The sequence below is a fragment of the Numenius arquata genome, chromosome 2 (assembly GCF_964106895.1).
Source record: "Numenius arquata chromosome 2, bNumArq3.hap1.1, whole genome shotgun sequence".
Taxonomy (NCBI): domain Eukaryota; kingdom Metazoa; phylum Chordata; class Aves; order Charadriiformes; family Scolopacidae; genus Numenius; species Numenius arquata.
In genome coordinates this window covers 132,445,702-132,462,185 of record NC_133577.1, presented here as the reverse complement: position 1 = coordinate 132,462,185, position 16,484 = coordinate 132,445,702, and the positions used below count along the sequence as shown (strand labels likewise).

Sequence of the window (16,484 nt, the reverse complement as noted above, 5' to 3'; positions counted from 1 at the left end):
ATCTGCTGGCCAGGCGGCTCGTTATGTAGCCCAGCTTGCCTTATTCCCCGTCAGAGCGCGTTACGGGCCCGCACACAGCCTGGCAGTCATCGTAAATCCCTTTCCAGCCTCTTCAGCGGAGCTGCTGCTGGGGCGGTCTCTCCTGGACCGGGGTGTTGGGTTGGTTTGCTGCAGATGCACAGCTTTCTTCCTGTTGTTGAACTTCATGAAGTTTCTGTTAGCCTGGTCCTCATGTTTCTCAAGGTCCCTCTGGTTTGAAGCTCTGCGGTTCACCATGTGAGACGTTCCCCTACTTTAATATCGTCTGCACTTTTGCTGATGGTGTCCTCTGCATCCTTTGTGGTGTTGATGAGGCCGTTGGACAATTTGGGCCCCAGGACTGGCCTCCAGAGCCCTCTGCTCATTGCCAGCTGCCTCGTCATTAGTCACTACCCCTTCACGCACCGGTCCAGTCGGTTCCCAGCCCACCCGGCTGTCCGTGCATCTGGTCCGTGGGTCCTTGGTTTCCAAACGAGAGTGCTGTGGGGGTCGGTGTCAGAAGCCTTGCTGGAGTCATGGTTTGTCATGTCCACCACTCCCCCCTTGCCCACGGAACTAGTTGTTTTGTCACAGGAAACCGCCGTATTGGTCAAGCACAGTTTGCTGTTGGGAAATCCATATTGACTGGTCCTATTTGCTGTCTTGTCCTTCAAATGTCTGTGCATGAAGAAGACATGCTCTGTGGCCTTAACAAGGCTGAGGAAGGGCTGACTCTCCATCCCTCCTCAAAGGTGAGTGTCACATTAGGGACCAATTCTCAGGGACCTTCCAAACCACCATGATTTCACCTAGGGAATTGCTTCAGCAACTTCCTTGGCCACCTCTGCTGAATCCCACTGGGCCTGTGGACCTGGATCACAGAATCATAGAACGGTTTGGGTTGGAAGAGACTTTTAAAGGCCATTGGGTTCAACCCCCTGCTAGGGGGGATCAGGGACATCTCCAACTAGACCAGGTTGCTCAAAGCCCCATCCAACCTGACCTGGAATGTTTCCAGGGATGGGACATCCACAGCTTCTCTGGGCAGCCTGGGCCAGTGTCTCACCACCCTCATTGTAAAAAATGTCTCCCTTATATCTGGTCTGAATCGTCCCTCTTTTAGTTTAAAGCCATTGCCCCTTGTCCTATCACTAGAGGCTTCTTCTTTCTTACAAGCCCCCTTTAAGTACTGGAAGGTCTCTCCGGAGCCTTCAGCCAGGCTGGACAACCCCACCTTTCAGCCTCTCCCCATAGCAGAGGTGCTCCAGCCCTCAGATCATTTTTGTGACCTTCTCTAGACCCACTCCAATGGATGCAGCAGCGCTTCTAAGAATTCCCTAACCTGTTGCTTCCCCACTACTGGCTGCCCACCTTGTGTTGTCCACTACACTCCGAGGTCTGGGAGTATGCTTTGTCCATGGACACTGAGACATAAAACACAGGTGAGCACTTTGGTCATGTCTGTGTTGTCCACGACTGACTGTTCATCAGCAGACTCGCATTTTCCCTGAACTTCCTTTTGGTGCCAGTGTTCCGTTAGAAGATGGCCTTGTTCTGCTTCATGTCTTTGCTCCATCCAGGCTTTGTTTCTCCTCCTTGCGTGTGCTTGATCCTCACCAAGCCAGCCTTCTGCAGAAATACCCACTCTTCCGAAACGACAGGGTGGGTGGGTTCTTCCTGAGATGGCAAGAATTTTTCTTAGAAACCAGCACCCCCTTTCCTTTGGGTTGTTTCTCAGGAAGGTGAAGTCTGTCCTGAGCCTCGGGATCCCAGCTCTGCTGCTCGCCTTTTGAGCCTCCCTCCAGACACTCAATGCAAACATCTCGCAGGTGGTCGGGAGCTCCATCCCATGGAGACACCTCCCTTCCCTGATCAACATGTGCTGTCCCGAGTCCCTGTGTCTGACCCCATCATATCCCTGTGACTGCAGCAGGACGTGCAGCTCTTCTTCGTGTTTGCAGTCCACGCTCCATGAACCTGAGGAAAGCCTCCAAATGCTCAATCCTCTGGAGAAGAAAATTAATGTCCCCCTGTGGACCTTTACAGGCATGCCTCCTCCACACCTTCCTCTCTTCTCGCTGGGCTTAGGTCCCCATTCTCTGATGGCCCTAGTTAAAACCTTTCTCTCCACATCAGCAAGTGTGGTTGCAAAGGTGTTCTTCCCTCTTGTAGTTACCCAGGGTCTTTCTCTTCCTGGTGGTCTTCCATCATCCTCCAGTGAGGCACCAGGATAAGGAACTTGGATCTTTGCTGGCAGCATCAGCTGCAGGGCTGGGCGTCAGTCTGTGTGCACTCCCCAGTGGATCTTTACTTCTCCCAGAAGAGGTTCTGGGGACAGACTCTGTCCAGAGCACAGCTGGAACACACTCTTGCCAGTCTCCATTGCCCTTGACCACAAAGCCCTGCAGCCACCTGGTTTTTCCTGGATGTATCACTGTCACCTTGAGCAGCAAAGGGTAGTAATCCGAAGGGCGGAGGAGTCCCAAAATCTTTCCACAACACCACCAATCCATGCTCTGAGGCAGGCAGCAAACCTTCCAGGACAGTAGCTCTGGCTGGCACACGGTGTCTTTGTCCCATGGATGGTGACAGCCTTCCCCGTGGCAGTAACATGGGGTAGGGTAGATAGCTAAAGACCTAAACACGCTTCCTCACTCTTCTCCAGCAGGAGGTCACCTGGCAGAACCAATGAAGGTCTTTTAGCCAAGATGGCCTCTGAAGTGCATCCGTTTTCTCCCCTGGGCGTTGTTCTTCCAAGGCAGAGCTCTCTCTCCATTTTAAATGTGTTCAGTTCGTCTTTAGCCACTGGAGAAGATCTGTTAGGAAGACCCCTGCATCTCACGTCCCGCAGCAGCAGTGTCTGAGCAGGCCGTGTCCCAGCGCAGTGTCTTACCCGAGAGCAGCACACGGGGACTTTGGTCGCTGAGGTTGTCACCGAAATCGGGAATAAAACCCCTGAACACTTGATTAAAGAGCAGGCATTACTTTATTCGGCACCGGGGGGATGGGGGATCTCTCCACCCAACGTGTCCACCCATCGGAACTCCCCGCGTGACTTTTACACACATTTTACAACATCATTACGATATTAGAACCTCCCACCTATATTTGATTGGTCAGTAATTTACATACGATTACAGCATCAAGTTCCAGCTCCCACGCATGCTCAAGGGAAGGGTCTTCACCCGGGCAAGGGTCTTCTTGGCCTGTGGGCGTGATGGTTAATGTTATAATGAAGGTAGTTCAGCTTAGGACACTCAGAATTTTCACTTTCCTGCCAAGTTGGCTAAACTTCTCAGAACGTGTAGATTAGCACCATCCTCAAGGTCCTTATGCTCGATGTGCCTCCTCGAGAATGATACAAAACTTGCCTCCCTTGATTAGGAGCCCTTTTCATTAGCTCATGCTTGATAAATTCAAGGATAGATTCCTCGCTATTGGTGAGAACACACATAAGGCCTTTCAGAAGCACCAGTTACTGATAACATTTCAGGGATGTGCTCTGGTGGCTGCTGCCAGCACCTCTCCAGGCACATTTCCGTAGGGTTTGGGTGTCCTCCAGGCTGCCTTTGGGAAGGGTCTCCATTCCTGAGTCCAGCATGTACCACGCAACGTCACTGCCAGTCAGGTGAGACACGGGGCTGGGGGGAGCCGTGCTGTCACCTCCCCGGCCAGCAACCCCCTCCGCTGTTGTCACCTCTCCACTGCGTGGCCTGAACCGCCGAGCGAGGATGCCCAGAGGCAAGTGAGCTGAAGGAGAAAGGACGTTCCCAGGAACTCGTCACCCAGCTCACTCGGCATCTTCTGGGCTCTTTTGCCCGGAATGAGAGGTTTGGCAGATGGGAGGAGTAGGGTGGGCTTTTCCCTTTTCTGCCACGTTCACGCAGCCTGGGTCACCAGACCCTGCAGATGAGCATCCGTGCTCCAGAGCTGGGACGGACCCTCAGCCAGAGTTGGGAAGCGCCAGTGGGCAGTGCCCGGTGAAGCTGCTCCCCGTGCTGGTGGGTGATCTCCAGAAGGTGGCGGGGGTGGATGTGACCGTCACAGTGTCACGTTGTGGGACGGAACACAGGAGCACAGGGAGGTGGTTTTTCTTGAGGCTTCCGTGAAACCTTTGCAGGTTTCAAACTGCAGAGACGTGGGGGATCACGCCAATCAGGCGTTTCCGAGCTGCCTCTGGCCGCAGCGGGGTTTGACTCTGGCCGTGGCCGCAGAGGGTGCCCGGTGATGCCTCTCCGTGCCCAGCACCAGAAGGAAACGCACGGGCAATTACACCGTCGGGCAACTAGTGCTCACCGGCTCGCTGGGGTTGGTGGGACACCCCAGGCTGTGGAGGTGCCACAGCTCAGGACTAGCTTAGACCTTTTGGAGTGTGGGATTTGGAAAATCCCACCTTGTTCTGGCCGGGACTCAGGAGCAGGGTCCGTAGTGTCCAGCCCTGGGTCTTCCTCTGAGCCTGGCAGGTTTGGGAGCCGCGGTTGTTTTATCTCGAGGAGCCCGTAACCAGTGATGGAGACGACAGCCTTGGTACGTACACTTCCGTTTGGTACATCCATCGAGCGTGTCTGCGTGCACACACGGGACGTCTGGGCTCCGGATACAGATACGGACATGTATTGGTGGATATTTTCATTATTTAGGTCTGTATTACTTAGTCGCATTGTTAGAAGAAGAGGAAATGACAAATAACGATGGACTGCCAAAGCAGGGGGTGTGCAGGGCAGCGCGGGGGCTTCGGGGGGGTGTCTGCGTGGGGGCTGGAGAGACCCCCCCCGGTCCCCTTTCCTTCTGGGTGGGGAGAAAACCCGCCGTGGCAGAGCTGAGTTCAAGAGGGGAGCGTTTCCCGGGTGTCGCTTCTGCCTCTGGTGACACAGCCTGGCTGAGAGATGGTGTCCTCTGGGATTCGTTTCCTTTAACAGATTAAAAAAGGCTTTGATGGCTCCAGTAGGACCTTTCAGGTGCTGCAGCAGAGCCGGTGGCTGGGCTCGGGCTGTGTCAGCAGCCCCTGAGGGTCTCCTGCGGGGGGGGAAAGTACCATTCTTCTGAACCTCAGAGGTTTTGATATTCGGGAGCGTAAAATTTTACATAATTAACAAAATCTAAGGGTTATTTGAGGACAGGCTGCTAAATGAAGTCGGGGAGGGGAAATCAGAGGGGTAAAATCTGCTGGGCAAGACATCTCCCACTTCGGTGAGATAATGAAGGAGCGGTTAAATATTACTTACAGACACACGTATCCCCTTCTCTCTGCAAAGGTCAGCAAGTAAAGGAGAAGGAAATGCGGTTAATTTGAGCTAAAGTGTGTGGGAGGTTGATAAGGGGAGCCAAAGGAAATATCAAAGGCTGATATGTAAAGATATTAAGAAATTTTGGAGCATTAGAAGAAATAAAGAAAGTCTGGTAGAGATCCATTTCTGTATGTAAATGATAAAATTGTATATTCTGGTGCAAAAAAAAAAAAAAAAAAGGCAGAAATGTTCTGCTCCGAGTTGGGAACAAATCAGGAGGATGTATCTATCCATATGATGTGCTTGGAACAGAAAGTTTCCCAGCTGTAACCAAGGAGAAAGTGAGATAGTATTTGCTAAAAATAAACATACTCAAATTAACAGGCTTGAATAACATATACCCGAGCATCTGAAGGAGCCGAGCTGAGGAGTTGTCTGAGCCGCTGGTGTTAATGCCTCAAAATCCTGCTCATCTATGAAATTTGGAAGAGTTGGTATTTCTGAGGGTATAAAATAGGTGTTCAGGAAACTATAGCTTGTTTAGCTCAGCATCAGTGCTGCGTAAAGTAATGGAGCAATTAATTTGGAGCACAATCAACAAAGAATTAAGAGAATGACAGTACAATTAATCCCATGGAGTGTGGTTCCAGGGAAGGTGGAAACAAACCTTTCTCGGCAGCATCTCGGGCTGGTTCCAGTGAGGACTGCGTTTACGTGGTGTGTTTTGACCTCCTGAACAGCCATGTGACTTGTGGATGAATAACCCTACGATAAGTGGAATTAACAGAGCGAAGGTGGCTGAGAAGCCCCGTGAAGTGTCAGGAGGTGCTGCTGAGGAGAAGGTGCCGGTGTGGGGGCCATCACCAGCAGGGTTTCTTTACGAGGTTTCTTTACAATTTTTGATCCCCGCAGCTCAGCACTTCTATCGGTGTTTCAGAACGGTCTGTAAGGGCGGCAGGGACCAGGAATGGTGGGGGAAGAGCCAACAGCAGAGCAACTGCTGGGGCATGATCCGCCTTCCCTGCTGAAGCAGCCACGCTCCAGCAGCCCGGGCCAGGGGAGGTGTCTGCAGGCAAGGAGTGTGGATCCCGGGAGATGAAATTCCCCAGGAAGAGTGTAATTCAGCAAAGGAGATGGGTTTCTCCGAGGTAATGGTATTCGCGGTAGCAGATTGCGTAGGATGTGGCCGAGATGTTTGGGACACATGAAGGATGGGCTCCCAGAGGGAAGTTAAGTTGCCTGTTGGGGCTGCAGCTCTGGAAGGTCATGGGGACATCCCTTGGTGCAGGTCAGATGTTGCCTCCATGGGGTGAGTCTGATGTTACAAGTGGAATTCTCAAAGACCCTCAGAGTGATTCTGGAGCTGGAAAAGGTTTGAGGCGTAAGGAGTCCCTCTTGCTCAGCTGATAAGGGCGATGGTTCTGGGGGGTGGGCATTGACTTCCTTCGCCCAGCTCGGGGGGAGGCAGCTCGTTGCAGATCCCAGTGCGTGTACAGAGCATCCCCTGCGTAACCACAGGCATGGGCTTTGGTGAAATCCCATTTCTCAGCATTTTCGCACCAGTAGGTCCTATGCCCGGAGAGTGAGATTGCCTGGGAGAGGTGGGAAAGACGGTTTAGAGCTCAAGCTCTTAGAAGGAACATCTCAGGGTCTGAATAATCTTGCAGCTTTTCTCCAGTTTGAGATGCTAAAGGGTGACGTTGGCAATCGGAAACCCAGAGAGCTCTGCTCTCTGGAGTGACGTGCAAGTCTGTTCCTGCTGGTGAAGATTTTCCCCCAAAACTCCCTGAATTTTGTCCAGAGGTCTGTGCATGTCCTGGCTGATGGACCTGTTGTTCTCCTGGTGGATGGCCATAATGGAGCTCTGGAGCAGAACAAACTTAGTTCATGCTTCAGAGCCTACATGTTCCTCTCAGTAACTTCTTGTTCCTGGGAACGTGCGAGGTTCGGGTGATCACCGTCAGGTCAGTCCTTACGTACAGACGGACACCGCGTAATGGAGGTGGGAACAGGTACCACATAATGCCTGGTTCTCACGGTCTTTCCTCAGAACTCAGCCCTTGTCATTCTCTGATAATACTGCGCATTTCTCAGAGCTGCTTCTCACTGGTTGACATCCAGAATGGACCACAGCATGGTCGCTGAAGCTTCGAGGACAGTCCCTTTACCCTCCTTCCACAGTCAAGCTCCGCACTGTCGTAGCTCTGGGTGCCAGTCGCCATTAAAGGGCTCCATCCTCGCAAGGGGACAGAGTTTTCTCATCTCTTTTTGCCCCGGTCTGACTTCAGCTGGGAACATTGTGTTTGTCCTTGTGCTGCTGGCACCGTGCTGGGGCCTGTGTGGATGTGCCATTGATCTCTGCCTTGGTGGCACCTCCTGGGGGAGGAGGTTTTCTCAGGCTTTAGAATCGCCAGACGTGCTGAGCACAGGTCACAGTCCGGTGCTCTCTGACCAGCTGCTTTTAGATGTTCCACACGTGGCAGGTTCAGTGTTTCCTACCAAATTCCCTTGCTTGAAGATATCTGACATTCCATGGGATTTGGATTTAGCAGAGTGGTACCGCAATGTGCTTAAATTAAATGCAAATAGGAATTGCACTTAGCAGAGTGTAGCAGATGCAGTGTACAGTGAATCACCCTGCAGATGTGATTCTCGTTACCCGTCTGTAGAACCTGCTCACCATCACCACACTGGCCATCCCCCATCACTCTGAAGGTGTTAGTGGGTTGACACCAGCTCAAGCCCATTGGTGTCTTTTGAGCTCTTTCTGTTTGTTATTCGGTTTTCATATTCTCTATTGCGCTAACCCAGTTAGAGAGTCCTTCTCCTCCATTCTGGTTCTTGCTCACTGAGGAAGACTTTCGTTCTCTCCTCATTAATTCAAGGATGATGTTTCAGAGCTGGTGACCCCCTCAGCTGGCACAGCCGGATGATCACTCACCTGGATGGTCCACTTGCCTGGATGATCACTTAGCTGCTGTGGCCGGTTGATCTAATCCAAAGACTGTGACCTGGTCCCCTTGGAGCTGAGATCGGTTCAGTTTTGTTGCAACAGCTGTGGTCAATCCCTCCCAAGGCCAGGTTGGACGGGGCTTGGAGCAACCTGGTCTGGTGGAGGTGTCCCTGCCCAGGGCAGGGGGTTGGAACTCGATGATCTTTAAGGTCCCTTCTCACCCAAACCATTCTATGATTCTGATTCTACGTTTTTCCCTGAGCTTCAGGAGAACATAGTCCTTGCCTGTCTTTTCAGAGCTTTCTCCTGCTGTAGGGGTTCATTGGGCAGTCACAAGGGGGAAGTATTCATGCTATTACTCAAGTGATAGAGGAGCTCATCTGGAGTAATATTCACCACCCTGGAAATCTGTGTTCAAGAAAGGTGGATTCAGGCTGGAACAGGAGCATAGAAAAGCTACTGAAACCGTTGGGAGAATGGGGACGTTATCTCCTGTGACAGACTACTAAAGCTTCGTATCCATATCAGCTCGCTGGGAGGGATCAGACTGGGTGTATGAAATGTCCCACTGGGCCAGGCTGGTGGTCCATTAGCCCCATTCCCTGTCCTTGACAGTGGCGTTACTATCAGTTAAGGAGAGCACGTGTGCTTGGACATTTTGGGCAGCCCTGCACATGCTCTGGAGGTGTGCACGTGCAGGATCAGCATAGCCCCCAGTGACATCGCCCACCTTGCTTTCCATCTCCTCCCTGAGAGGTTTTCTTGGCTTTTTTGGCTGCTGTTGTGCCCAGAGCCCGTGATTTTGAGAGCTGTCAGTATCAGAGCCAAGACCTATCTGGAGCTCTACCCACCAGGTCCATGTTCAGCATCATGCAGTGTGTTCAGATGGCTCTTCCCTAGAAGCATTACTGTGCGTGTACCTACATGGTGGCCCATCTGCCACCTTTTGCCCTCTCACTCAGTCTGGGGTTCCTCCTGGAGCTCATCAGCACCGATGCACCATGGGGCAGTTTATAATGCCCAGTTTATAATGCCCAGACTTTGAAATAACGTCTTCCCATTTCTATGTATGTTCTTTTGCAGTTGTTAGACACTCTCTTCATGGTTTGACTCTTGATCTGTTCCAGGCCAAAAGCATATCTCCAAGAGTAGGGCAGCTTTATCAGGCAGTTGTGCCCAAGAAACTGGATGTTTTCCTTTATTGCTGGATCAAAACTAGTCACGTTTCCACCACTGCCTGTCTGATCCTTCTCATTCCAACACCTCCCGTCTGAGGGCCAGCAATTGTTTGGAGTGTTTAATTCAAGGGGCAGGACTCCCCGCCGCTGGTCTTCTTGAAGATTCATTCCTGCACTTCCCAGGCTGGGACCAAAAAGCTGATTTTTGTGTGTGTGTCTCAGGCAATTCCCCCGTGTGGCTCTGCCATCATCAGACAGCCCCAGGCTCTGTGTGACAGGGATCCTCCGTGCACGGGTCTGCTCACAGAGATGAGACAGTTTGCTTTGTTCATTTCGCTGCCTCCTCTTTTTATGTCTAAGAGCTTTTCTTCCTCCTGTGGGAGATGTATTGTGCTCCCGGGAGCGCGATTCTGACGTTCCGGTTCTGCTGAAGGTGGGGGGTGGCTTGGCTGAGATCATAGAATCATCACAGAATGGTTTGGGTTGAGGGGACCTTAAAGCCCCCCCAGTGCCACCCCCTGCCCTGGGCAGGGACACCTCCCACCAGAGCAGGTTGCTCCAAGCCCCCTCCAACCTGGCCTTGAACCCCTCCAGGGATGGGGCAGCCACAGCTTCTCTGGGCAACCTGGGCCAGGCTCTCACCACCCTCACACCAAAGAACTTCTTCCCCACATCTCAGCTCAATCTCCCCTCTTTCAGTGTCAAACCCTTCCCCCTCCTCCTAGGGCTCCCCTCCCTCATCCAGAGTCCCTCCCCAGCTTTCCTGGAGCCCCTCCCTTGAGGGACTGGAAGGGGCTCCAAGGTCTCCCCGGAGCCTTCTCTTTTCCAGGCTGAACCCCCCCAACTCTCTCAGCCTGTCTCACAGCAGAGGGGCTCCAGCCCTCCCAGCATCTTCAGTCCTCTCCCAGTTCGGTGGACCATCAGCACTGTTGAACCGCAGCCCCTGTTCCCCCTCGGGCACCTTTTCCCCAGGGTCTCTGGCTGCTGTGGCTTCTCCTGGCAGCCCGTCAGGGGGCTGAAGTGCCAGTGTCGGGTCTCCCTTCCCGTGGTGGAAGAGCATCCCAAAGCACTGGTTTGCTCAGTGGTGATGAGAGCCCACCTCCCTGTGGGTTACGGACCAGCGGTGGTGCCGGGCGCTGGGCTCTCCGTGCGGTTTGTCCTGCCGTACTGGGTCAGCCCAGCTGGGAGGCTGGAAGAGAACTGGAAACCTCGGCACCGTTTTCTGGGTGAGCTGCCCCGTGTATCTGACGTGTGCCTCTCTTTGTATTTTGATTTTTTCAAGAGCAACCATTAGAGAGCACCCGGGTGGGTGTTCAGCCAAAGCTGTTGGCAGTTGTGGAGTTCTGTGCTTCGTCTTCTTGGGTATCCCCAGGAACCGGGGCTCAATCAGGAGGCTGGGTTTTTCAGGAACTGTGGTTTTTTTCCCAGACATTCTTGCACAGAACCAGCAACTGTCTGAGCAGCCTCCCCCGTGGTCAGCCTTGCTGTATAACATTCATTCGTCACCTCCGGTGTTATTTTAGCCTCTTGATTGCTTTCTTAATCCGCTTTCTGCAAGACGGCGTTCCCGCTGGCGGGGCTGAGCTGTGGTTTCCTGGGGTTTGAGCACCTGCTTGTTTTTACTCCCTCTTTCAGAGAAAAGGCCTGGCAGCGTGGGAGCGACACGTTGAGGTTGCCACGGAAAGACCATTAACGTGCTGTTCCCTCTGGTTCAAACAGCAGCAGAGATGTTATTTTTCCCCATCAGCCGAATCACTCCCGTTCACACCCCAGTGACCAAGATTTGCAGCTTTTTAACCTGCCCCGGCTCTGGCACGGTTCTGGCCGGTTTGGTTGTGGCTTTGGGTTGATGTCCTTCTGGCCAAGGGTGTTTCAGAGAGTCAGGGTCAAGTCGGTGGTCCCGGGCAAGCGTGGCACTGAGACTCTCTGCACAGACTGGCCAGCCTCGTGGTCTTCTCCTCTTTCCTGGCTGGTCCTCAGCCGGCTCTGTAGGGCTGGTCGTCGCTTTTTGTGCTCGGGACAGTCCAGGGGTGCCCAGGGGTGGGTGAAGTTGCACAGAACAGGCTGAGTTGGGGTCTCACGGCTGCGGTAGGAGTTGCCCGTCTGTGGGCACATTCGAAACACGTTGGGCAAAACGGTGTCTGAGCGCGTCAGTACCTTTTCCTCAGCCCTGATCTCACCAAGTTACAAACAATTGAAAAAATCAACATTTTCCATCTGTCACTTGACTGTCAGCAAAAACGCAGACGGTTGCCGTTCTGCCGGAGCACCAAGGGGACACGGGGCTCCGACGGTGCCTGTGCCAGGCAGTGCCACAGCAGCCGGGGCTCTCCCAGAGGCCACGTGCCCAGCCTTGTGCCACCAGTGCCGCGGGGTGGAGCGGAGGGAGAAGGTCTCACCTCTCCATCCCTCAGAGCGAAAACCTCCCGCTCCCGCCGCTCTGCCTTTGAGCAGTCTGAAAAATCTGACAAATCTGACCCGCTGCCCATTGGGGTGGGCAAGTTCGGGTGCTTGAAATGAAACGGAAAGCACAGGCATGTTCTGTCAGAGTTTCTGGTCTTTATTTGGAAGGGAGCAGGGTGATGTGCCTGCATCACATGCAGATGAGGAAGCGCTTTCCGAGCCATTAGTAACCGAGGCTGACAGCATCTCCCAGGGGGTAATTTTGCACTTTTTGCATTTTGTGACGGCGTGGTGCTGGGACGATGCCAGGCAGGGCGCTGGCGTGGGGAAGGGGCAAGGGGATGATCCTGTTAATTACAAACCTCTGAGTCTGGTACCAGATGCCGGCAAAAAACAATCAATCAGATGGTGTAGGCTGTTGATAAAGAGTTAAAGAGCAGAATGTAATTACCAGCCAAAAAACTCATCGAACAAATTTTGTTTCATTCTTTGAGGTGTCACGTTTGGTTGATAAAGGTAACAGTTTACATGTAATAGATTTTATAGAACCATAGAATCATTTTGGGTGAAAAAGACCTTTCAGATCATGGAGTCCAACCATGGACCCAGCACTGCCAAACCCACCACTGACCCGTGTCCCTCAGCACCACGTCTGCCCGGCTTTGAAATCCTCCCAGGGATGGTGACTCCACCACTGCCCTGGGCAGCCTCTGCCAAGGCTTCACAACCCTTTCCATGAAGAAATTGTTCCCAATCTCCATCCTAAACCTCCCCTGGAGCAACTTGAGGCCGTTTCCTCTTGTCCCATCGCCTGTTCCTTGGGAGAAGAGACCGACCCCCCCGGCTACCCCCTCCTTTCCGGTGGATTTTGTCTGTGTCGGTGTCACATCCCTGTGACAGAACCCACCTGGGGAGCGGTTCCCAGATTTGCCGGGTGATGGGTCTTGGCAAGAATCTGTCAGTGAGGAACTGCCATGGCTGGGGTTTCTGGTGGGTCTCTCTGGGACTTTGCTCATGACCTGATGCTGCTGGGTGACTCCATATGCGTTGGGAATGAACCTGGAATCACGGCTTATCCATAACAGATGGGAGGGACCCACGTTTGGCGCTGGGGACGCCCCTCAGCCCTGGGCTCTGCTGCAGTGGGATAGGGTGGTGAGAAAATCCAGGATAACTGTGCTCCGGGATTCAATCCATTCCATCTGGTCGTCCAGAAAAAAGATCAAGAGGTGATTTAACTGGAATAGGCTGGTAATTTCACCAAAATCAAATTTTCTGAGGAAAACATGTGTTTTCATGCAATTTTCATGCAAATTGAATGATTACCGAATCAATTATAATCCAAATCGAATCAATTGAATAATTAAATATTTGAGATAGAACGATTATTTCAAAAGCTTTGCGTCTTAGAAAGCACTGATGTTCTGTTCCAGCATTGAGTTGAGCCTGCGCGAGGACGGGCAGCACAGGAGCCCGGGGCTGAAAACCCATTTCTTGATAGTGACGTAGGAACGAGTGGGGGGTTTTTCAAGCGGTGGGAATTACTGAACACTGGGGTCAGACCTGCAGGGAAAGGCTGGATTCCCCGACTCCGGGTGTCTGTGAGACCTGGAGCCGGTGGCGTGCAGCGGCTGAGCTACAACGCCTCTGGTCTTGGACTCAGGGTGATGAAACCAATGTTGTGTGGACAACCTAAACCTGGCTTTTGAGTGCTCCACTTCTGGAAACGTGAACATTAACATAAATGCTAACAAAGGTGCTCCTATATTTATTGCCCATAAATAATCACCTGTCTCAGTTGTTACCTCACGCCTCGAGTAGCCGTGGTCCCGGAGAGCCCAGCACATTTCCAAAGCGAGCACCAAAGAGTGCAAACACGGCTGGTTCTTTCACAAAGCAGGCGACAACCGCAAAAGTTGACGCCAGTTTTTCCAGCCGTGAAGAGTCCTCACCCCCATTTCACCTAAACCTGTTACCCAGAATGAGGGTCCATCTGTCCATGCCCTGTGGAGACCCTTGGGTTCGTTGGTCCTTGGTGGACACCCAAGTACTGAGATGGCATTTTCCAGTTCACTCTTTGGTTTGTGCCTTGGGGATTGCCCGGCCTGGCCTCCCACCCGGGCTTGTTGGCCAAGGAACTAACAGGTCCCACTTGGGCTGAAAACGACAGCAGGGAGGGGAGCCACAGGAGGAGGGGGAAGGGTTTGACACTGAAAGAGGGGAGATGGAGCTGAGATGTGGGGAAGAAGTTCTTTGGTGTGAGGGTGGTGAGAGCCTGGCCCAGGTTGGCCAGAGAAGCTGTGGCTGCCCCATCCCTGGAGGGGTTCAAGGCCAGGCTGGAGGGGGCTTGGAGCAACCTGCTCTGGTGGGAGGTGTCCCTGACCGGGGCAGGGGGTGGCACTGGGGGGGCTTTAAGGTCCCTTCCCACCCAAACCATTCTGGGATTCTCCAGAATGTTGTGGTCACTGGTAGGTGACATCGCACAGGGACAGCTTTTAACAAGAACATGCTGGGCTGTAAATCCAGATGCAGAGATGCAAAATTGTCTGGGTTTGTGGCTTGACAAGCGTCGGTCTCACCCTCTGCCCACTCCCTTTGTGACCGGTGCCCTTACACCGCGCTCTGTTTGTGTCCTAGGTGAATGGTGTCAACGTGGTGAAGGTGGGACACAAGCAGGTGGTCTCCTTGATCCGACAGGGGGGGAACCACCTGGTGATGAAGGTTGTCTCCGTCAGCCGCAAGCCAGAATCAGAAGAAGTTGTTCGGAAGAAGGGTAGGTGTGGAGTCTTGTGGTTCTCTGACTGGGGGGGTTGTGTCACCTGTACGTCAGCCAGCGTGGAGGAGCCCGGGAAGGAGCGGGTGGGTGGCCGTGAGGCTGCTGAGCTGCAGCTGGGGAGGATGGAGGGCACCGGTGAGGGGAAGACCTTCCCATCCGGGCACAGAGATCTTGGCACCAGCCACGCTGCCGCACTGGGACACGCTGAGCGGCACAGTGGGGACAGGGACGGTGGTCGGGTGGGGGGGCTGCGGCAGAGCACTGCCACCGATGCTGGGACAGCCGGGCACAGCCGGTGGCTACCATCCGGGCCTCCTGCAGGTCCCATCCATGGCCGGGCTGTGGGACACCAGCAGCTCTGTTCTCCCACCGGAGCTGTGTGCGCCCAGCAAAGGCTGGAGCCGGCTCCTCCGTGGTGCCAGCGGCAGGCTGTGCGGGAGAGCAGAGACCCCCCCTGAGGGGGTGTCATGGTGGGGAACTGCCTGCTCTTTTGGGGTGTCGTGGCAGCGAGCCGGCCCCACAGTGTGGGGGGGATGATGGAGAGCTACCCCTGCGAAGCGTGGGGCTGTCGGGGAGCAGGACCGTCCCTGTGGGGGGTGTTGGGGTGGGGGACAGAGCCCACAGGAGTGCAGGGGGTGCCAGGGTGGAGGACAGCCCCATGGCGGCGGGGAGACCAGGCTGGAACCTGTCCTCTCTGGGGAACACCGGGGCTGGGAGCTCCCGGGCGCACGGCCAGTCCTGGGGCTACGGGCCACGTGTGGGGCTTGCCTTAAACTCAGGGGAGCACGGGCGGCCGTGGGGCCCCCAGAAGGCTCTCGGGCTTTCACCCCATTGTCCCCCGGCCCTGGGGGCAGAGCCGAGACCCGCAGCCAGAGGTGGGGCCGAGGGGGAGTTTGGTGGCGGGCTGATGTGCTCGTGGCCAGTGGGGTAGGGGGCATCTGGCTGAGGAAGGCAGGGGCACATCTGGAGGGCAGCTGGATGGGAGGCAGCCAGCTGTGTACGGGGGGGGCACATCATGGCATACAGCTGTGGAGGGCAGGGGCACATCAGGGGACAGCCAGCTGGGGAGGCTGGAGGCACATCTGGCAGCAGCTGGCTGTGGAGGGTAGGACCTCATCCCGGGGCATCCAGAGGTGGAGGAAAGGGGCACATCTGGAGCAGCCTGTCGTGTCCACCCCCATTCCGGGCTGTGTGTGGGGTGGCAGGCTGTGGGGCAGAAGGGTTTTCTGGGGGAGCACAGCTCGGGGGGACAGGAGTTGGGGGTCAGGAGGAGCAGGGGGCGGGAGCAGGGGGAGAGGAGTGGGGGGACGGGAGCTCCCATCGCAGCACGCGGGGCGTGGGGGAGGGAGGCAGCTCTGCGCGCTGACACTAAGAGCTGCAATTATATTGTCACGGCACAAAAGCACGACTCGTGGGAAAGGCTGAGGCTCGGGAGTCGGTGCTGGGACCACCGCCGGGGCCGCTTCCCGCTCCTCCTGGTGCTTCCCGCCCTGACGCCGGTGAGCAGCTGCCCTTCGCTGCCCGTGCCCTGAGCCCACGGAGCTGGACGGCCGCTCTTCCAGTGCGGGGTGCGGGGACCGGAGCCGAGTCCCCCTCGGCGGGACCCCGGGGAGGGGGCCAGACCCCCGTGTCCCCCCCCCGGCTGGGGCTCGCCTCTTCCTGCGGGTGATGGAGGCCTGTGTGGGACTGGCGTTTTCTGGCTGAATCCGCCCCTGTTGGGGTCTCTGATGCAGGCAGCGCCAGCAAAGCCTGAAGCTCCGGTTGCCATGGCAATGCCTGAGCGTTGAATCCAGCATTGTCAGCCAGCGAGCGCGAGGAGGAGGAGGAGGCACCCTAACTGAAGAGGAAGAGAGCCTTCAACTCGTCCCTGCTCCGGTGGGCTCATGGCATGCGGCGCCTGCGGGGCAGCCCCATGGGCCGGCCCGGCT

General features: G+C 54.7%; 1 protein-coding gene across 1 annotated transcript in view; it reads left to right on the top strand.

Annotated features, from left to right (window-relative positions):
• Positions 1–16,484, top strand: part of SHANK3 (SH3 and multiple ankyrin repeat domains 3) — a 352,413-nt gene that overhangs the window by 287,088 nt on the left and 48,841 nt on the right. The window contains exon 17 of the mRNA XM_074166270.1: positions 14,418–14,553. Within this exon, the coding sequence (XP_074022371.1) occupies positions 14,418–14,553 (136 nt within the window). The remainder of the gene's footprint in view (positions 1–14,417; positions 14,554–16,484) is intronic.